Raw genomic sequence first — 21,082 nt, forward strand, 5'->3', positions numbered from 1 at the left:
GGATGGTGGAATTTGGTGTCAATCTATGCAACTACCGAGTCATTGGAAAGGCTTCGAGGATATCGACGAGTACGAGCGGTCTACCGCATGATGCGCTTATCGGCTATTAGGGCCTGGGGTGCCATTTATCCTTCTAGGGGAAAAAGAGTTATAGCGAAGGGATTAAATGATTACTGATTCGACAATTATAATAGGCTTACACCGGAATGTTTTATTAAGTACTGTCTTGTTATCATCGGCGTGTCTACTTCTAATTAATTATAATATACGGTTCTTCTATTCCACGCTAGATTCCCAAGTTATTTACATAGCAGGCTTCCTCAAAGTCGATTAAACACCCACGCAGAGGTAGGTTTCGGCCCACATACCCGTACAAGTCGAACCAATAGCAGGGTTCCATTGGTACAGCTGTGCCAAAGTGACGCTGTACTGCTTCTGGATGACTTCGCAGGTCTGCCCTTTCTGAACGAAATGGAACTTCTTACAATTCTTGACCATTCCATCTTGGGTAGGCGTAGGTGTCACAACCCCACCAGCGGTAGTAGTGGTTGACTTGGTGGTTGTTCTTGTGGTCGTGGTAGGAGTGGGAGTGGATCCGATCAAACCCACGCAAACATAGACGTTAGCCCAAAGGCCACTGCAGTCGGTCTTGACCGCTGGATTCCATGCGTAGAAGTTTGCTGAAGTAATTCCGAACTGGAGAGCGATGGCATCACACCCATCACCGGATTTGACGAAGTAGAATTTGTTACAGTTTGTAGTCATTCCGTCCTGGATTGGACTAGGGGTTTCCACTCCATTGTTTCGGGTCGTGGTAGTTTTAGTAGTTGTTGTAGTTGACTTTGTGGTAGTGGTGAGGGTTGCTGTATAAGTCGTGGTGCCGATGCAGACGTAGACATCGGCCCAAAGACCTGTACAGTCGCCATTTAAGGCGGGATTCCACTCATAGAGTTTGGCGATCGGGATACCGGCTTGAGAAGCTATTGCTGAACAGCCATCGTTTGCCTTGACGAAGTAAAACTTGTTGCAGTTGCCTATCATCCCGGCTTGGGTGGGTGTAGGAGTATTTATACCATTTCCTGGAGTTGTGGTCGTCGTCCGTGTGGTCGTAGTCGTGGTAGTGGAAGGCACCCAACCCTTGACAGCAACGCAGACCTAGATATTCGACCAACGTTAGTATAAGGGATTTATGTGGGAGGTATAGTATAGATCGACCATACCCAAGTTTGGGCCCAGAGGCCACGGCAGTCACTCTCTATTGCTGGATTCCATCTGTAAAGATCTGCCAAAGTTACGCCTGGATGCTTTGCCATAACTGTTGTGCAGTCTTCACCGGGGGCCACATATTCCCAGCTGATACAGTCGGGGTCTTGTCCATCCTGAGTTGGTCCGGGAGCAACTGGGCCAGAAGATGTAGTTGTAGTTCGGGTGGTAGTGGTCGTGGTAGATGTAGTGGTTGGCACGCCGTAGTTATTTTCAATGCAGTAAGCATTGCCAACAACCATACCGGCGCAATCATCGCCCACCGATGGATTCTATGAGAAGATATAGTGTCAGATATTGAGAACGGTGTGGAGTTCTGCGATTTTCCAGGCGCTCATTACTTACCCATGACGAGAAATCCTGCCATGAAACACCTAAATCGGCTGCGAAGGTATGGCAATCCTCTTTCGAGCTTTCTTCTGCAATGTACCAGAATGTGCAGGTCTCCACAGTGCTTGGGTCTGCTGGACCTGGAGGAGGCTCGGTCCATTGAGAAGCGACAAGCGCGGGGAGAATGGAGAAGAAAGGGAGGAGCTTGAGAAGACTAGCCATTGTAGGAGTGGTTCAGTACAGCAACTGGAGGCCTCAGAAAAACAATTCTGGCTGGTGAGCTACGAGAAAGAAACGGAGCTCATGGTGATCATTGAAGCCTTATGAGGTGCAAGAGAAGGTTCCAACCTGCAACCATGCATATTGTATACAACGTGGGAAAATTGACCGCCTGCAGGATGCATCGATGAAGCAGGCATTGTGGAACATAGGTGGCTGCCAAGCCTAGCCGGCAGTTACTTGTGGCAATTCTGGTCATGATGGAGAAGTTTTAAGCCGTTAAAAATCTTGATAAAGGCATGTTGGGCATACATGTACCGGCGTTCCGCTATATGCATTCAAAACAGGGACTGTTTAACCAGAACCCCAGGCATTGTAGCCTAAGGGTTGTATCTGCAACTCCTCGTTTGTTATACGAGGGGACCAAATTGATCGAATCTTATTCCAAAGGTAGGGATCGAGGTTTCTGCGTTCAAATTCCGAAATGGCGATCGAATACCTCCCGCTGATGGCGTTGTGATGTCGTGGTAGTTCTCCGAGCTCTGACATGTGCCGTGTTATTGTAAGCTTATTTGAAAGAAGTTTTTCTTGGCAGTGGAGTATCGAAGGAACAGGCATACCTTGTCTGTAACAATGCATACCCCGGAAGAGACTGGACCCTTTAAAATTACTAGCAGGGGTGAACATGGACCACATCGGAAGGATGCAAAGGGGGCTCTGGTAGCTTAACTTAATTTTGACTTTACCGATTCGATAAATAGACAAACTAAGTACCTATGAGATCCACTCAACTTAATACACATCTTAAGGCACCGATATCAGACTGCCACCACTATCGATTGAGTGACTTCCTTGACTAAACTCTTGGCGTCATCATTGCCGATATTATATGTAGTATTTGCATGCTTCTTTCGAAATTTTCTTCACTTATATGCGCGATGCCATACCCGGGCGACCCCGGAAACTTACCCTATTCAAGGTTTGCGGAAAGAGGATAAAGGCCCGATATTGAGCAGCAAAAATTTCCTTCAAACGGGAGGGATCGGGTGGAACAATGAACTGCAGTAGCAGTGTTACCTGGGCGCTTAACGTTTGTCTTACCTAAGAATGATCTCCTCGTAGCAGATATAGGTTGTACATGTGTAGCACTTTTTAGCAAATAGATTTTCATGATTGTCTTTCTCTTGAATATAGCCAGTTGCATAGCACTTGATACATCGGTACCGGATTCCAGTGATCCGAAATCTCGAAACACCGTTATTTTACGTAACGTAACAAGGACGTGGGTTAACCGTTTGTATGATGCGCTCCTTCTGCCTGCATAATTGTTCTACAGAGGATGATATCACTTACTATGGCACTAGTGGCAGAATTTGCGAGCGAAGCCTTCAAGAAGTTTTCTGTCCCTCGTCACTTGATGTCTTCGCCGACCTCATCAAAGTCTTAGACCTTATTCAACCCTGGAAATACTTTCCAGTTATCGATCCAGTCAACTGATATCTTCAATGCCGCTCTATCCATAGCGACCTATTACTCCAGTCTCATGAAAAAGTCTGATCCTAAAAAATTCCGGGTAACCTACTCCCGTGGACCCGGTGCAGTATCACTACACCCAAGTCAGAACTAATCAGATCCAAGTTCCTTGATTTGAATTTCGATAGATTTGGCAGGTAGCTCATGGTTACTACCTATGAATTTTTTATTATTTTTTTTTTTTCCTAAGCCGCCTCCCCTCTGGTAATGTAATCCTGACGTCATTGTCAGGATCGACCCCCAGCGGTGTTCTAAAGTTTGGGGTGTACAGGTTTCATGTTTCTTGGTAATTTTTGTGCTCCTTCCATGCCTGGTTATGGAGGTTCTTTTCGAGTTCGCTCGCGTACTAGCTCGGCGGCCCCACTGAACGAGCGCGCTGCCGGTGACGGGTCAATTTGGTTTCGTGCGAGCGGTGCTTTGTTTAGGGTTTAACTATTGAAAATTTTGTGTTTTCCGAGGCTAATTTTGTAAGGCCCCCATTATTTCCATTGTCAGTATCGGCGCCTTTCGAAAGTTCTTGTGCCTGTTCTAGGCCATCACAAGTCGTGTTCAGAGCATTACAACCCCAGTTGATAGTTCAACGCATGAGCTCAACAATACACACGAACTTTCCTCCTTTTCGATGTACTGATTTATGATTTTCTATTATCACCCCGAAGAACATTCCTAAGTATGAACGACCTGAGTCATTAAGGATTTCGATTTTCCAACTTGATTTGCGTATTCCGTTAAATGTACAAGTATGATTGCAACATAATCAACACAAAAAATGCGAAGCTTTACCAGAAGCAGACACTCTGATTATAATGTAGATTAAGCATCAGCAACACAATATGCGTTGCCAACCACTAGATTATTACAAGCACTATTCACTGAGAGATTCAATGCCTGAAATGCCGGAAGTTTTATGTTCTCAGTTACAAGCAACCTTGTACACGTTTCTCCAGTTTGGAAAACGTGCCAGCGGGTACATGCTTGAGATGTACCAGACTCGGTTGGCCCTGGTGGAGCAACTGTCGCGACTGGTGTTCCAGGAGTTGTTGAAGACGTTGGTTTGAAAGTTGTGCTGGAAGTAGTGGTAGTGGTTGTTGTCTGGCTCGTTGTGGAACTTGTACTGCTAGTGGTAGTTGTAGTTGTCGGAGGTTCTGTGATCGGGGTCTCATGCCTTGCTATCGTGTCGACGCAGTATGCATTTTGCGCCCAGAGATTGCGGCAATCAGCGTCGATCCATGGATTCATTTCCTTGAAGTCCTCAACCGTGATGTTGTTTGCTGCGGCTATTCCAGGGCATGTGTTCATTCCGGGCCCGACGATTACCCATTTCAAGCAATCCTTGGGAGCGCCACTGTTTGTAGGTCCAGGTGGTGGCACCGCGGTAAGCGGCACATCGAGCTCAGGCCACGTGGGTGTTGCCGTGGGTATAGTCCTGTTACCACCGATCATGCAGTACTCATCGTAGACACTCATCCAAGCTTCGTTTTCCAGAGCATACCAAGGAACGTCCCCATTTTCGAAATCTGGATTTGTTGCCCCAAAGTCAGGACAGAGTGTATATGTATCCCAACGACTTGTCTCTGCGGCAGGAGGGAATGATTGGGTAACAGTTATAATTACTGGAACTGTTGAGTTTGGCCAAAGGTATGTATGGGTGCGGTTGTTTGGGGGCTGGTCCGGGTTGATAGTTGCGGTTAAGATATCGGATGGGAACTGAACAGGCTTCCAATCATCATAGCGTCTGATACTTCCAACTGGTTTCACACAATACGCTGTTCCAGCCTCTAGATTGGTACAATCTGACCTCAAACCGGGGTTGAGGAACACCAGGTCACTTTGTTTGGTTTGATAGGTGAAAGTGATATTATCGCAGGTCTCGTTGATCTCGATAGTATGCCATGCGCTGCATTTTTTATTCGATTGAGGGTGTCCGTTGCTTGGTTTTGGCCTGTCTACAAATTAGTTTTTGAAGGGAAAATATAGTGCGCTTTTAAGTTTAACTTACACTTCTGTCTTGTCGTTGTCTTTTTGCCAGTCCGGTGGGGCGGTAGTGCCGGGCGGTGAGACGCAAATCCCATCTCCTACCATGTCACTTATATTCTCACAATGAGGGTCGATCCCGAAGTTCCAAGAAAGAAGTTGTGGCTGCGAAAATAACCCTGTTGTGTTTGCGTGTTGCCGAATGATATCCAGGCAGGTTTCGTTCGCTGTGACGACATGAAGAGCACAGGTGTCGGGCAAGCAAAGTGTCGTACCTGTTTCTAAGTATCTACACTTTGCATCGAGTGAGTTCAGTGTTATCAAACCACCGGTGCTCACAGAATTGGCTTTTGCGATCGAGATGCAAGTGTCTCCGGATTTCGAGGTATATGACTTCGAGCAGACCCTGGGGGTTTCTGTTGGCGCGGCGGATGCAGTATATGTTAGTGGATATAAAGTCGAAGCCACGCTACAGGTCTCTTTCAGGTCTGCAAAGGTATCGGGATTTCCTAGCCGTGGTTGACCGAACGGGGAGTTCAGCTCGAGCTGGACTGTTTGCAGATTGCAGGTGCTACAATCGCTCCTGTCTAGCTGGCAGTATTTTCCAGCGGAATCCTTTAAACAAGTAACGTTGTATTTCCACCAGTTTTCGTCGCCATAGTCAGTAACTGGAATCTGTAGGAAAGTACTATTGACGTATAAACTCGATCCGCATGAAGTTTGCACACCGGTTGCGTATGACTTGATAGATGCTGCGCAAGTCGCTGTGCAGATAGAATTTAATCTGTCTGCTGTCAAGTTCATAGACATACCAGTGACCATTGACTGCAGCAATGGATCACAGACAATATTTGTCGTTAATGCGACTCGACATCTTGAACTGGCGGCTGAAGGGATTAGGGCGGAACCGAGCTCGAAGATTTTGAAGTCTGCTTCAGATTCATGCGATAGAATTAGAATTGCAAACAAAAGAGAACATGCGAACTGTGAAACTCGTCGATACATCGTGGAGGAAGTAATGAGGTCAATCCGTGCCCAATGGAATCGATTCACTCCAAAACTCTTAGGCTTGAGGTTAGAAGAGCATTGATTTGGGAGATCGTAGTTAATATCAAAACCAAATTTCGAATCGAGTTGTCTGTCTATGCTCACGCCGCCTGGGTATAATAGTTTCCGAAAGACAGGACGTTATCCACCGGTACTAGCTACCAAAAGCCTTGCCAGAAGCTGCAGCTGGAGAAAACGGTGTGTTGCGTGCGGCAGTTATCCATGTCCTTGGCAAGCTCTTTTCCTTCGACGCCAGTCCACCCCTTTCATCGATCTCATGGTTCTGGTCAAGTCGACTCCAGTCGACCGGCCGCAGCGCCGGCTTCTCCTTGGTCTCATTACCGAAGTCATCCTATTAACGTTCCGATAGAATTAATAACTCAATCTGCACGGGTGGCTGCAGGGTACCGGGACCAGAGGCGAGAGATTGCATGCATGGTGATGCATGGCCCTGTAAGCTTGCATGGATCCAGCTGTGCGGGTAAATTTGGAGCTTCGAAATCATTGGTTCTCACTGAGCAGTCACTTTTCCGGCGAGCTCCGAATAAAAATATCTAATGTAAGCATTTAGCCCTTGTCTTGGCGGGGGTAGGCACTTTCCCAATCGATGTAGCTTCTCGCGAGCCTCAAGTTAGCTTCCAGAATGCTGACCAGGGACTAACAGGGACAGAACATTTTCAAGGTACCTGAAAATAACATGACTCGGCTGCTCTAGCCCAATTTTATCTTCCTGTAGTGGGGGGCCTAAGCTACAACTGCCGACGGCGCGCCATCGTCGGACAGAGTTTTTAAAATTTGCGGAGGTTTCATCTTTACAAGATTTGAAAAGTTTTTGATTTTCATTTCCCTGTCAGCAGACGGGTATGGATATACCAATCATGGCGTCAGAATATACCCGTCCTATCCTTAGGATCACCATGGACAGGCCGATAGAAGATTCCAGGGGTATTTCTGAAATATTTGATAAACTTATATTATCGCTTGGCGTCTGCGTAGCCATGTCGCAGTGGTAGAGTCCGGCATGCAGTACCTTGCACGAACCGATTGGAGTCGAGTTCTCGCTCGCTCGTACGGACAGGAAAACTTCTGAATATGTCCGAGGCTCATCAGATCATAGTATGTACAGGGGTAATGAAGGGTGGGAACCCAATGGGTCCGATCTTGATAGCCGTTCACAGTTTTTATAAACTGAAGGAGGGGTGAGAACTTCATCGCCTAGATTGTTCACTGAAAGGCTGCTTTTGAGTCTCCAATTGCTTTAGAAGGCTGTTCAGGCGAGTTCAGGCTCGTGGGTTGACCCTTCGAGTTTTCGCAAAATGGTTTTCCCGCCGTGGGCTTCTAGCCGTCGAATAGGTTTTTTTGTTCTTCTAACTATTTCTTATTTTATCACATTTACTTTGGCGCAAGATGTCCTGTGTAGCAAGGATAAGCCGTGCCCGAACAAAGCCTGTTGTTACATCGCGGACAAAGAGGTAGATGATGGTATCTGCGGTTATGGGTAGGCGACAGAATTCTAGATATTTATAAACGCGTTGATAACTAACAGAGTAATTGCGGGTACAAGGGCAGAGTTCTGTTCCGAGGGGTGCGTTAGCAATTGCGATGCGCACGCTGGTAAGGATGGGGTAGTGACTGGATGATATTGCTTTGATACTGAAATTCTCTCTTTAGAATGCGGAAAGGACGCTAAAGACCCGGGCCAAAAGTGTCCATTGAATGTTTGCTGTAGCAAATGGGGATTCTGCGGTAAGTGGTATCGGTTGCTACCCAGAATGTATAATGTATCGCGGGGCTCACTTCTCCACTATCGTAGGTACTTCGGAGGACTTCTGTGATGTAAGTTAGTCCAAGTTTATACTTCAAAAAAAAATCCAGCTGACGCAGCTTCCAGACCGGCAAAAGCTGCCAGAATAACTGCTTTACTCCCTCAAAACCATCTTGTAGCAATCGGGACGTCTTTGGCTTAAAGATTGGCTATTATGAATCCTGGTCAACATTACGAAACTGTGGTGGAATGCCACCCGAGAGCTTGCCTGCTGAGCAGTTCACACATCTTTACTATTCTTTTGCAACTTTCGCAGAACAAGATGGCAAATATTACATTGTCCTTGACTCGAAGATTGGCGGGGACTATGACTTGCTCATCCGGTTCACCAACTTGAAGCGGGATTACCCCGGGTTAAAATGCTATATTGGTAAGCTTACTATTATTGCTCTCGATAAAGACAAATGCTAACCCAATGTACTAGCTATCGGTGGATGGACCTTCAATGTTGGTGTCAATTCTTTGTCCCTATAACTTTCCATCATTGATCTAACAGCAGTGTTAAGGATAAACCGACACAAAAAGCATTTACCACTATGGCGTCTAAAGACGAAAGCCGACGTAAATTTGCGGAAGCAGTCAGGAGTTTCGTCCAAGACTATGCCTTTGATGTTGGTTGAAATATTCCTTTCCATATGAGCTAAATCAACATGGATTAATTGACAGTCTTATTACATTATAGGGTGTAGATCTTGATTGGGAGTACCCTGGAGCTGAAGATCGGGGCGGTGTTGAAGAAGATACCGAAAACTACGTTAAACTCATCAAGGCGATTAGAGAAGAATTTGATGAGAGAGGCGGCGGGTACGGTATTTCTTTTACCATTCCAGCTTCGTTCTGGTATCTTCGATGGTTTGATGTCTCGGGCATGTTGGACGCTGGTGCTGATTGGGCAAATATTGTCAGTGAATTCTTTCTCGTATAAATTTCTTAGAGTTTTAACTAACGATTGCAGATGTCTTATGACATGCATGGAACATGGGATTCTGATGAAAACTTTGTCGGCAAGGTATTGGGTGCACACACGGACTCTGTTGAGATCCAGGGAGCTCTCAACCTACTTTGGAGAGATACAAAGCTAGATCCTAAAAAGATCGTTATGGGCTTCGGTTTCTACGGCAGAAGCTTCAAAATGGCGAATCCATCGTGTAATATCCCCGGCTGCCGTCATGCTGACGGTGGCGCGGCGGGAGATTGCACTGATACATCTGGAGTGCTCTCTTGGGCTGGTACTGTGCCATTCTTCCTTAATATCAATCATTCCCAAGGTACTAACCAACCGCGCAGAAATAAGTCAGTTGTTGAAATCTGGGGCCGCCACTACGGAGGTTTATGATGAGAGGAAGGCGGTTAAGTATATGACATATGATGAGGATTCTTGGGTTTCGTAAGTTGATACTTCGTGCGGCATATTGAAACGGGAGATCTTGCTGATTTCATTTGAGATATGACGACGACCAAACTTTCAAGCAAAAACTTCAACAGGCGAGAGATAACTGTTTGGGAGGAATAATGATATGGGCTGTCGGTGTGTACTGATCCAGTGAAAAATCGGAACACTTTTAGATGCATTGCTGACTATTAAATCAGATTTGGACACACCTGATTTCACCGCGCTCTCCAATTTACTTGGAACTGATGTCGCTGGTCACTTCGGAGACGGTATATCCCTAGGCCTAAGCAACTTACTCCGTTTCTTTGATTTGAGGCTGACTCGATGCACTAGATGACGATCTCACGATCGATGAGCTGAAAGGCGCAACCGGAGAGGACTGCTATGTCACTGAAACATGCGGCAACCAAAAAACTCCTCCAAAGTGCAAATCAGGTTATCGTGTTCTTGAATACATTCACGAGCCTCTCAATGGCCAAATTCCGTTGCAACGGCCTTGTTCGACCAAAACCTTCCGTTCCATCTGTTGCCCGATGAGAACCATGCCTAGAGGTTGCGCGTGTATGTGATAACAACTATGCATCTAGTTGAATTAGACAAGTTGCTGACTGTAGTAAATCATGACTAGGGACCGGCTGCGATGATAATCAAGACACAGCTTGCCCTCGAGGCAAGTTCCTAATGGCTAGCGAGGGTTACAAGAACAGAGAGGGAACAGAAGTCTGCAAGCCGATGACGGGTAGACGAAGGGTATGTTCATCCAACCAAGTAAACAACTTATGTTATATAATGCTAATCCGCATTAGCTCTGCTGTGATTCACGGCCTGCCTTTGATGTATGCGGCTGGGGCCGTTGTACAGACTCGGATAAGTGTGTTGGTCCTGATTCTGATAGGGAGGTTGTCCTGAGCTCTGTACTCGCATACGACGACTCCATGTGTCCGACCGGGGAAAAGAGTCACTATTGCTGTGAGAAGGATAAGAAGCCAAAGAACTGCAAATGGGTCGGCCCTGACAACGGTTGCACGAACTTCAAGTGTCCTTCGGGCAAAGTTCAGTGGACAAAAAAGGAATACGTCGATGGAGAAAAGGATGGAAGTACTATATCCTGTACCAATGGAAGACAGATGTCGTACTGTTGTGATCCGCCAAAGGACGAGGATAGCAGGCTTAGCGTTGATCCTGCAGATATCTTCCCCAAACCTCTTGGAGATAATGAGGAGGAGTATACCATGACACCAGATAGTAATACTCAATCTGAGGGATCGACGAGAGAATCTATTCTCGCTGGTAGCGGTGGTGGGGTAAGTGGATTATTAGCTCAAGATTACGGCATTTGTGAGACTAACTCGATATATAGGCCGACGAAGCCTTCTCTTTTGTGCTTGTTGACGGCACAGAGGGTGCCGTTGACAACAACTTTTCCGAGGCCTGGGACATCTTGGACCAAGAAACAGCGTCATTCCAGCTTAAGAAGCGAGAATGGACAGAATATCGAAAACCTGGTCTTCGAGATGATACCTTCAAGAACGTCGTTGAGAAGTATCGTGTGGTATGCGCGGCGGGCATGTCGGCTGCTGAGTGCAAGCACATCTTCATCATGAACGCAGAAGATACGATCATCAAATTGCCTAATGGTATTGGCTCAGGTCCTTATGCTAGGATTGTTAGCTTCACCCATATCCCAGATGCGCAGATCAACTATGGGGACCGGAAGCGCCTCAACAAGCGACGAACTCAGTTGCGGAAAAGAAATCTGGCGATTCGTGATCTCCAGGAGGAACATCAAGTCTTTGAGCTCGTTACTGACTTCGATTTTGCGGCGATCAGTGCTGCTTCTAAGCCTGGTGCTGAAGTTCAGTATCGAATTGACTGGTCAAATCTCTTGGATTACTGGGATGATGTTACTGACGAAGATCCGGATGGTTCAGGCATGGGCACTGCTAAGAAGCGTGGCTTGGAAAAACGATGGTTCGGTAGTTTCAAAAACTGGTTGAAGAAGGTCACAACAATCCGAAAGCAAGATAAGGGTACCCTAGAAATGGAATACGAAAAACGATTCACAATCTTCCATTTCGAAGATCGTTGTCAGAAGGGCAATACCCTCTATGAAGCCCAGATTGATGCAAGCGCTTACCTTCATATGGCCATGAGCGCTACATACAGTTACCTCTTCCAGGGACAAATCTTACCGGTTCCAAAAACCGAATCGGCTTATGCCTACTTTGGTGCTGAGCCATTCGTTCATGTCCTTCTAACATTGGAAGGGTCCGGAAGCATCCAATCGACATCCGGAAACTATAAGATTGTCAACGGTGTGGCATGGCCGGGTCTTAGCATCAAGGGTCTGATCCGTATTGGACCTGAGTTGAACGTTAATGCAAGGATCGATACATCTCTCAGTATATCTGGTAAGGCTGTTGCTGGTTTCGCCGTTGGATTCAATGCTTTCGAGATAGCATTCCCACAAAATAGCGATGGGAAGGGAGGAAGCAAGAACCCCAGCAAGTTGAACAAAGACAACCACCAGATTTTTTCTGTAGATCAGACTCTCAAGGCCGAAGTGAAAGCTGAGGGCCACATTTCCTTGACTGTAACGCCTAGTCTTTCGTTCGGTATTGAGGCGCTTGGTGGGAAGTTGATGAAGGGAGATGTAATTCTCGGAGTCGATAACACTATTGACTTGGGTGTTTCGGCAGCTGGATCGGCTGATGCTGTCTCGGGTGGTGCTGGTGCTGCATTCTGTATTTGGGCGGATTACATTTATCGAGTATTTGTGGAAGCCGAGGTTTCGTAAGTGCCCTCATCCCGAAAGCTCTGAATAATCAGAATACTGACGAAAATAGCGTGCTTTCGGGTACATTTGACTGGGGTGGAAGCATTGATTTGGCGACTCCATCATCGCCAATTGGTCTCCTCCCAAAGAAATGCCTGACATATGGAAGCCAAAAGGACAAGAGAGACCTAGAGATTCCGAAGGCTCTACTCCCAAGAAACGACAGAACCGGAACCAGTGGTGAGACGAGACCCGTATTTGGCGGGTTGTTCGAATGTCCAAACGGAGAGAATGATGACGAGCCATCGAATATTTGCGACGACGGACTCAAAAGACGTGATCTGGATTCTGCCATCGGGTTTATCGACGGATTCACTCCATCCGAGAGTGCAGTGTTCGAGCGGAGTCTACAACCGCGGCAAAGCGATATCCTCTGCTACAACCGACCTACCCAGTTCTACAACTGTAACATGTTCGGATCTTACAACTTCAATCCGAATAACAAACATACTAAGGTTGGTGGGTACACGGTGATCGGAATCTGTGAAAATATCAAAAACGGAATTCGAGCAAAGTCCGCTAGTAACCCAACAAGATTCCGGACTGGCTCCAATACTGCCGTTTTGACCTACAGTGGTAGCACTGGAAATCGTGGTGACGCTTGTGGAGATAAGGCTCCGGCTCCAAATCGTATTACCTGCTCAACCTTCAATTCGGACAAATGGGACGGTGATAAGTTCGATACAGCCAAAAATGTAAGTTGTTATCGAGATCTCTTCTTGGTTAAAGGCTTGGGGTTGCTAATCGATGATATAGGAAGCAACGTGGACTTCGTGTGATGAGTTCCCGTATAACAGTGCCAGGGAGGGTGGTGTTGGTGCGGTGAGTCAGCTCTAAGATTTAAAACAATCACTGGAAAATGTATATTCTAACGATGAATTAATTAACCGAATAGACAACCGCTTGCGTCAGCGTGGCCCAGCAAAACATGCAAGGAACTCTGAATACGATCGTTTCGAACATGAAATATAAGAACGAGAGATGGGCCAATCTGGCCAGGAACAGCAAGTTCGATAATATTCAGTACAACGTTGTGCTATCATATCCACCCAGTAATCTGGGATGGATAGGCAAGATTGAAAGTTGGAAAATGAAAACTGGAGTCGTTGTTAGTACTGGTGCTGACTGGGGCCGTATCGTCGGTGGTATGAACAATTGGGGCAACCCGAACCAAACATTCGGAAACACAAATGGGGTTTGTTTGGATTATGCGGATACTGCAGGTGCTGTGAAGACGGCGCGGAAAAATCAGAACGTGTATCAAATTCCGTTCCATGGGTGCTATATTAACTTCGACAATGAACCTTCAACTGTGCCAGATGTTGATAAGAGATCCACTCCATATCGGCCGTTTAAGAGGGATGATCCGACAACATGGGGAGCTGAGAGTAGGTTCATCTCTTTCTCAAACTTTTTATTTTATTTTATTTTTAGGAAAAAATGAAGAAGGAAAGCTAACAAAGTCACAGGAGTTATTCATTACTACGATAGCAGATTCACGAAGGAGATGTTGTTCGAGAGTTTCGGGCCGCATGCACACTATGATATGCGCCCGGCTAATCACAGCAAGCGGGCGTTGGAGGAGCACGACGAATTTCAAGAGAGGTTGATCAAACGACTGATGAATCTGAAGCTGCCAGTGGGGTTCGGCACAAATCCTTGATGGAGTATATTATGTAGATAGTTAGGAGCCTTTTGTAATTTGTATTTTATTGTCTCTGTTCGGGACAATGTCATGTTGGAAAAGTTTTCGGGTTAATTCCACTAGCCACTGTTGAATATTTTATGCCGCAATTTCGACGTCGTTTGCTGTGATGGTTTCGTGGGTCCGTTCGGAAAGTCTAGTGGGAGTTCGGATCGAACCCCGATATTTACGGCCGCCTAGATTATGATGAAATAGTACAATGGTTAAAATCTGTCAGGTTGAGATAATTTCCTAGCTTAGTGTGATATCATGGTAGAACAACGCGTCGATACTTTGGGTGCATTTAGGACAGTGAAAAGCAAGTGTGGTGAAAGTTGTGTTGTGGGCGCGGGGAAACTCCGCTCTCTTGGCGTCTTTGATCTTCCTCGCCACGAAGGCGAACCGTGGATGAAACAAGAGGTGAAGAACCGAGCGGGTCGTCTGATTAAGCCGAGGTCTAGACGAATATTCCAAAGAATCCATGACGAGGTGGCCCTTATTAATCTGAGAGACACAGAAACCCGCGCAAGACCTGCGGCTGCAAGGGCACCGTCGATAGAACCAGGAAATCCATGGGGTATTCCGTCGGGACACTAGCTTCAAAAGCCGGTAATGGACAGGGGAATATTCCGGATTTCTGTCGGTTTCGCTGTGATCTCTGCCGGCGGATTCAGCCAGATATTCCAACTTGGGAAGAAACCCTGACTAGTCTAAGAAGTTTGTAAGCCATGGTTTGGCATCATTGAAGATTGGATGAATGTACCCTGGTCCCAGTCGTGGGGCGAATGGCTTCAGATTGAAGACGCGAGGTTTTTTGTAGGACCGTACTCCCGCTGTATGGACATGATTTTATTATATGCCAATTGCTTGTAAAGAGGGATATGAAAATATAAAAAAGGCTCAACCGCAGTCAATATGATTTATGGAAATAGTCAATCAAGGCGCTCGAGCCCCTACCAATATCGACAACGATGTTGTACCGTTTGACAGCAGTTGCGCTCTTAGCAGCGACAGCGAACGCACAGGCCCAATTATGGTGGCAATGTATGGAACTTCCCAGCATAAAAGAATAATTATGGACAAAGCGCTAACATGAAAACTTTCAACAGGTGGAGGTATTGGATGGACCGGTCCATCGACATGTGTCTCAGGAACTTATTGTTATAGCTGGAATCCATGTAAGTGGCTAGAACCGGTATATCTTCTGATAGATACGGTACCTAATATAATGGATGTCGGAATTTCAAGACTATTCTCAATGTTTGGAAGGTGCTGGTTCAAGTACTACCACTACGACGACTACCGCCCGATCTACGACGTTAGCTACAAGTACCTCTACAAGAACTTCAAGATCTTCGACTCGCTCGTCGACAACTACAACCGGGTCAACGACCACGACCACGCCGCAGTCGAGTACTACCACTACTCGAAGCTCAACCACTACTGCAGCGACAACGACAAGCCATATTCCAACTTCTTCTGCGGTTTGTGGTACCGCCACATTCACCCCGATCTCTGCATCCGCTGCTATTGCTGCTCTTCATCCAGGGTGGAACATTGGTAACACTCTTGACGCCATTCCAAATGAAGGCTCTTGGAACAACCCTCCCATTACTGGGACTGTTATTGATGCTATCAAAGCTAGCGGCTACAAGTCGATCCGTATCCCGGTCACCTGGACCCATCACTTTTCCGGAAGCAGCCCAACCTGGACGGTTGACCCTGTCTGGATGAATCGTGTTGAAGAAGTTGTGGATATGGTTCTTGGCAAGGGTCTCTACGCTATCCTTAACGTCCACCATGACTCCTTCGATTGGTTCGATTATACAAAGAATGGTAATGCTGCCGTTGAAGAGAAGTTTGGTGCCCTGTGGGCCCAGATTGGTGATAGATTCAAGTGTAAGGGTGAAAGACTTCTTTTCGAGCCAATCAACGAGCCTCCAGGTTCCACTGCCGAGGATGGTGCAGAGTTGAACAAGCTCAATGATATTTTCCTGACCAAAATCAACCAAGCTGGTGGCTTCAATCCGCAGAGAGTTGTTACATTATGCGGCCTTAACATGGACAGCTACAAGACCATCAGTTACTTCCAACGTGGAACACTCTACCCGAACCAGCCATGGGGTCTTCAGTTCCACTACTATTCTCCCTACGATTTTGTCTTCCGTGCCTGGGGTAAGTCAACCTGGGGTTCGGCCGACGAGAAGGCGACATTGGACAATGATTTCAAATACTTCCGTGGAAATTTCTCCGATGTCCCGGTTGTTATCGGAGAGTTTGGTGGCAGCCCCGCTACACTTGAACCCGCGGCTGGTTGGAGATATTTTGACTATCTTATCCAAACCGCTAACAAGTACCAGTTTGCGATCGTTGCATGGGATAATGGAGAAGATCTCTTTAACCGAACTAGTTTGACTTGGTATGACCCTGCTGGTCAAAGTATCTTGATTAACGCTGCCAGTGGAGCTTCGAATGCTTTGGCTGTCAGCACTCTTGATGGTTCGGAGCCTCAGTTATCCTCTGCGTTTATCTTCCACAAATTTGGAACGCCCGTTACAACTCAAACCGCCACATATGAGAACGTTGGATCAAAGGCATTGGTTTCTGTCAAGAATAAGGCAGGAACCGCTCTCACATCATCACAGTACTCCTTCTCAGGCGGCGTCCTTACTCTATCGGATACCTACTTGTCCACTCTCTACACTGCCAACAGCGCCCCCGGTGTTAAGGAAGTGTTGACATTGACCTTCTCCAGCGGTGCATTCTTGACTTTGACGATTGTCCACTGGGACGTCCCCGTAATTTCAGAGACTACCCTCACAGCCCCAACCTACGATTATAGAATTCCAATCACCTGGAATGGCTATAATAGAGTTGCAGCCGTTAGGGCCGTTTGGGACAATGGCGTCTATGTAAGCGATGACTGGACCGTCTGGCTTCCACCATTGCAACAAGCTAGATGGACGTTTGGAAACTGGGGTTATGAGGCTAATAACGTTGCCCTTTGGCTCTCGGGGTCGGATTATTTGAGGAACAATAAGCCGGCGGGGGTTAACAGCGCAATTTTGACGTGGGAGTTTTTTCCTAGGGATGGGTATACGGCTGGGTCAAATGCTGTCAATTTGACTATCACGTTTTAGGTGAGGGCCTTGGGGGTGGATTTTCTGGAGGGAGGTTTGTTGGAAGTTGATGTATATAAGTTAGCAGGGAGTTGCGTACATGCAGATACATAACAGTAACAGCGAAATGTAGATATTTACAAATTTGAAGAACCAATAATATCAGCTATATATCTGCTCGTGATTGAAACCTAGAAATAGCTACCCTGTGTATACTGTATCTCACCACTTGGGAAATGAGTCGAGAACGGTCGGCTCTTTCTGTAGCCCGCGATGGTGATGCGTCGATGAGGGAATTCTGATCTTGCATAACTGTGTCGACGCTCTTGGACGAATTTTTATGTCAGATTTGGGATTTCAGAAGCTAATCTAATTAGTCCATTGGGAACAGTATTTGTCAATTGGTCAAATTTTTGAAACACATGCATGTTCTCGAACTTCTGGCAACGAGACCATCTCGAACCAATCCTTTCAATCGAGTTCGTGTTAATATGCTGCAGAAATAGCCTCAAAATGTGTTGTTTACATCTCAATGCAAAAGCTCGATAGATCTTTCGGCCAGGGGATTTCGAGATATCGATCCTGAAGTTTCTCTCGAGTCGTCTGGCTGGTCCCAAAATTCGCGGCTATCAATGCTTGAATCGCCAGCCGATGTCCCGTGAACCGCCTTCCACGAAGTCTTGCCTGGCTACCAAGATGTTATTCTCATCTGGCATCTACGGGCGCTGAGAATTCGAAAAGGGAAGTTTATTGGAAGTTAGCGTTCCCCAATCCCGACTTCTTGGCCAGCCCTGGACCAACAAAGATGAGGGCCTAGGCCTACGGGATATGCTCCGTCGCGTAATATCTCGGTTATGTTGGAATATTGGAACAAGCCGTCATTTTGGAACATGAGCACATGCATATGCGCATATGCACATGCACCCCCTAAGGGCAATCCCATCAGTCAAAGCTATAGTTTTAATCTATGTGGAGCACGGCGAGGCCATAGCACAAACATTGCACTGATAACGTGGAAGTGTCGTGAGGCCGTAAGGTCGTGAGTGTTGGGGAAGATCGGCGAGTCAATCTCCTGAGTGATCAATTCACTAGAAATAACCAATAATATATTCTTTGTTTATGGGATGATTATGAGGGTTGTTAGGGTTTGACTATCGGCCCTGTCGTCAAAGATACCTGTTCTCATCCCGTTAACGTTAAGGGCAGACAGCTCAGAAGCCGAGCTAAGTCGAGCCGTTTGGTAGACCGTTTTCGATCACATCTCAACTCCAAGGTAAGTTACGTCAAAAAAAAAACGGCTAGCGGCGATGGACAGATAGCGCACGAGCCTCGATCCAATCTCGGGTTTCCCCATTCAATCGAATCGAATCTTGCGCCGCCTCCACAATTGTTCAATCTGACCAATGGCAGAGTTCGAACACATCTCGTTCCTCTGAATTTTTAGCGATCGATTGTCGAAAAAGATATTAGCCGTTGGTTAGCGAGGCCTGAGGCTGGTTTCTCCTGTTTCTTTGGGCTGAGCTTTGCTGTGGGCTATAAAATAACAGGTTCTCCACGGCTTCACGACTAACATTCAACCTTTTAAGGCCCATTCTTCTCGAGCTTAATCAACTACGCTACAACAACGTTACAAGCAATTGCGCTACTCCAAACACGTTGCAAACACGTTGCAAGCACGTTCCAAGTCTATCACGATGCTCGTATCCATCCGCCACGTTTTTGTCTTCCTCTTCGTGCTTCTCGCTAAAGCTTCGGCCTGGACTCTCCCACTCGGTCTTGGTTCAAGCGAGGCTCCTGCCCCCCTCAGGACCAAAAACCCTAGCCCGCAGTGCACCAATATCAACAATGGTGCCTTACTCTGCTGTACGGCGGCTCTTAGCGGTGGCTTTCCCGCCGTTCAGGCAACGTCTAAAATCTTGTTATATAGCTTGCCAAATAACACTCTAAACGGCTACCTTTGTTAGTAATTCATTCCTACCGTGGTCATCAATCCAGATACTGATGTAATGACGTCTCTGATAGGCCTCCCGAGTACGACAACCGCTTGCCCTGGAACTCAAATTCCCCTCTGCTGTCAAGTTCCTCAAGTCGTGAGTTCAATCTTGCTTTGCTCATGCTCATCCTTATCAGTCTTGCGTTGTAATTTCTAACGGATAAGCTTAGGCACTTCTTTGGAGCCTCTGGTGCCAAAGTGCAACTAGCGCTTGTACTCCAAATCCTTAAATCCTTTCTCGTACCGGCCATTCAAAACGCCTAAGCTTCGTTATGTCGCTGTTTTGATAGCACTTTTACCAGTCTAGCTCCTGTCGCTAGATGCAATTAATTCCAATTCATTGCGATCGTTTTTGCTGTTTGGTTACACAAAGCCAGTTCCCTCGTCAGACTCCCCAACACAAGTAGCATAAACAAAATTCAATACAACTCTTTCGTTACATATCTCTCCAATTTTTGTCACAAAATTTAGATGGAGTGTTATTATTTCTTGGATCTATAATTGGTGGCTTTTGCCTCTGGCCATGCCAAAAAAACATCGGGTGCTTTTTCCATCTTGACTCTAGTGTCGGTCTTTGCTCCCGGATTGCTCAATTCTGTCTGACATCCGTCCATCGGTATGAGACTAGTCCCCTGCCCTCTGTTGTGTTCTCGGGTTGGTTACACAGCTCTGCTGTGCTGTGGCTTCTTTTGCGCCTAAAGCGTCTGTTGTGATGGTTAATTACATTAAGACGCGGAGTCGATACACATGAGAGAAATCACGGGCTACCATGAAACACATTTTTGTCCGTTTCTATTAAATAGTATTTTCCGTTGATTTTTTATCAACGACTGTAGTTTCAGCCAACTGTTAACCAACCAAAGCAGGTTTCTTGACTCTAGCTATTTAAATTAACAGGCACAGTAGAAAACTCGTAGCCTCCCGCCTAGGAAACGCCAGCGCTGACCTACAGATATAAAAGTTGATTATCGCTCGCCACAGTTTAAAAGAGTTGACAGTCTATATGGCCGCTGCAACTTCATTAAGATCGTTTTGATTTGGCGAGTAAGCGACTAGGTACCACTTCACAGTGCTAAAAAAACGCATTAACAGTTAAATTCACGGGACTAGTGGTATAGATCAAAGTGCCTCGTAGCCCAGTGGATTAGATAAATCTCACCAGCTAGAATTAGTCTAATTATTTACGCTGTCAAGCCTCAAGTTATGTCTGAATTCAAGCGGCACACTATCAGAACGGAGTGCAAAGAAAGTGCAGGCTCTGATTATAGTCGCCGAATAGAACATTAATAGTATCATGCAGAATTGAAATGTTAGAACGGTATAGATGCGGCTTTCTCGAAGTATTGCAATGCTCAACCCGGTCTTCTTTATAAAATCAATACCAGTCTAACCGTCCTTAGGGCATCCTATTAAGCGTAGCTTACAGCGCGCTAGGACGGATCTGTGGAGGGTGTTAAGAACTAGATTTCAACAGTCGTTACAATGGTAAAGGAATTCTTGCAGAATTAAATACAAGGGACTGAATCCAAATGGTAACCGAGCGAAGCGGGCTCGTAAATACAGCTAGCGGGGAATTTCAGTTGGAAATCGCCTGAGCCTTGTCCCTCGCGTTGGAAATCCGGGCTTGTTAATTCAGATGGAAGAGCAATGATATTTGGAGGGAGTGAGTGAGAGTCAAGCCCTGGAAACGTTATGTCTTCCCAATAAGTCTTCTGTGCTGATAAACACTCTGAGGATATCGATGGTTTCGCCGGCGTCTTTTGGGTGGCTTTTTGGGGGTCATGAACATCATGTGGAATGTATGTTTATGCCTTTTCTCACCGTAACAAGGCCTTGTATTGGGTACACCTTATAGATTCCCCACGA

At 46.3% G+C, this 21,082-nt stretch overlaps 6 protein-coding genes across 6 annotated transcripts; 3 read left to right on the forward strand and 3 right to left on the reverse strand.

Annotated features, from left to right (window-relative positions):
* Positions 1-330: 330 nt before the first annotated feature.
* On the reverse strand, positions 331-1,815 carry DFL_004374 (uncharacterized protein; the record flags this gene model as incomplete). The annotated part of the gene is made up of 3 exons (XM_067633458.1): positions 331-1,155; positions 1,221-1,535; positions 1,609-1,815. The coding sequence occupies 3 exons, from the start codon at positions 1,813-1,815 to the stop codon at positions 331-333; spliced, it is 1,347 nt and encodes a 448-aa protein (XP_067491624.1).
* A 351-nt stretch (positions 1,816-2,166) lies between these two features.
* DFL_004375 (uncharacterized protein) lies at positions 2,167-2,508 on the reverse strand (the record flags this gene model as incomplete). Its single annotated transcript, XM_067633459.1, has 2 exons — positions 2,167-2,354; positions 2,433-2,508. 2 exons carry the CDS (start codon positions 2,506-2,508, stop codon positions 2,167-2,169), a joined length of 264 nt encoding a protein of 87 aa, XP_067491625.1.
* Positions 2,509-4,158: 1,650 nt separating this feature from the next.
* On the reverse strand, positions 4,159-6,324 carry DFL_004376 (uncharacterized protein; the record flags this gene model as incomplete). Its single annotated transcript, XM_067633460.1, has 2 exons — positions 4,159-5,287; positions 5,345-6,324. The coding sequence occupies 2 exons, from the start codon at positions 6,322-6,324 to the stop codon at positions 4,159-4,161; spliced, it is 2,109 nt and encodes a 702-aa protein (XP_067491626.1).
* A 1,358-nt stretch (positions 6,325-7,682) lies between these two features.
* On the forward strand, positions 7,683-14,083 carry DFL_004377 (uncharacterized protein; the record flags this gene model as incomplete). Its single annotated transcript, XM_067633461.1, has 20 exons — positions 7,683-7,864; positions 7,931-7,980; positions 8,038-8,112; positions 8,180-8,202; positions 8,258-8,561; positions 8,616-8,638; positions 8,698-8,802; positions 8,874-9,092; positions 9,147-9,420; positions 9,479-9,578; positions 9,637-9,719; positions 9,782-9,853; positions 9,918-10,145; positions 10,213-10,334; positions 10,391-10,888; positions 10,945-12,377; positions 12,431-13,115; positions 13,177-13,242; positions 13,316-13,808; positions 13,890-14,083. The coding sequence occupies 20 exons, from the start codon at positions 7,683-7,685 to the stop codon at positions 14,081-14,083; spliced, it is 5,229 nt and encodes a 1,742-aa protein (XP_067491627.1).
* A 1,249-nt stretch (positions 14,084-15,332) lies between these two features.
* DFL_004378 (uncharacterized protein) lies at positions 15,333-17,244 on the forward strand (the record flags this gene model as incomplete). The annotated part of the gene is made up of 2 exons (XM_067633462.1): positions 15,333-15,588; positions 15,653-17,244. The coding sequence occupies 2 exons, from the start codon at positions 15,333-15,335 to the stop codon at positions 17,242-17,244; spliced, it is 1,848 nt and encodes a 615-aa protein (XP_067491628.1).
* A 1,673-nt stretch (positions 17,245-18,917) lies between these two features.
* On the forward strand, positions 18,918-19,446 carry DFL_004379 (uncharacterized protein; the record flags this gene model as incomplete). The annotated part of the gene is made up of 3 exons (XM_067633463.1): positions 18,918-19,182; positions 19,246-19,313; positions 19,387-19,446. 3 exons carry the CDS (start codon positions 18,918-18,920, stop codon positions 19,444-19,446), a joined length of 393 nt encoding a protein of 130 aa, XP_067491629.1.
* Between the last annotated feature and the right edge of the window lie 1,636 nt (positions 19,447-21,082).

The sequence above is a fragment of the Arthrobotrys flagrans genome (genome assembly GCF_004000055.1).
Source record: "Arthrobotrys flagrans strain CBS H-5679 chromosome Unknown unitig_0, whole genome shotgun sequence".
NCBI classification, from domain to species: domain Eukaryota; kingdom Fungi; phylum Ascomycota; class Orbiliomycetes; order Orbiliales; family Orbiliaceae; genus Arthrobotrys; species Arthrobotrys flagrans.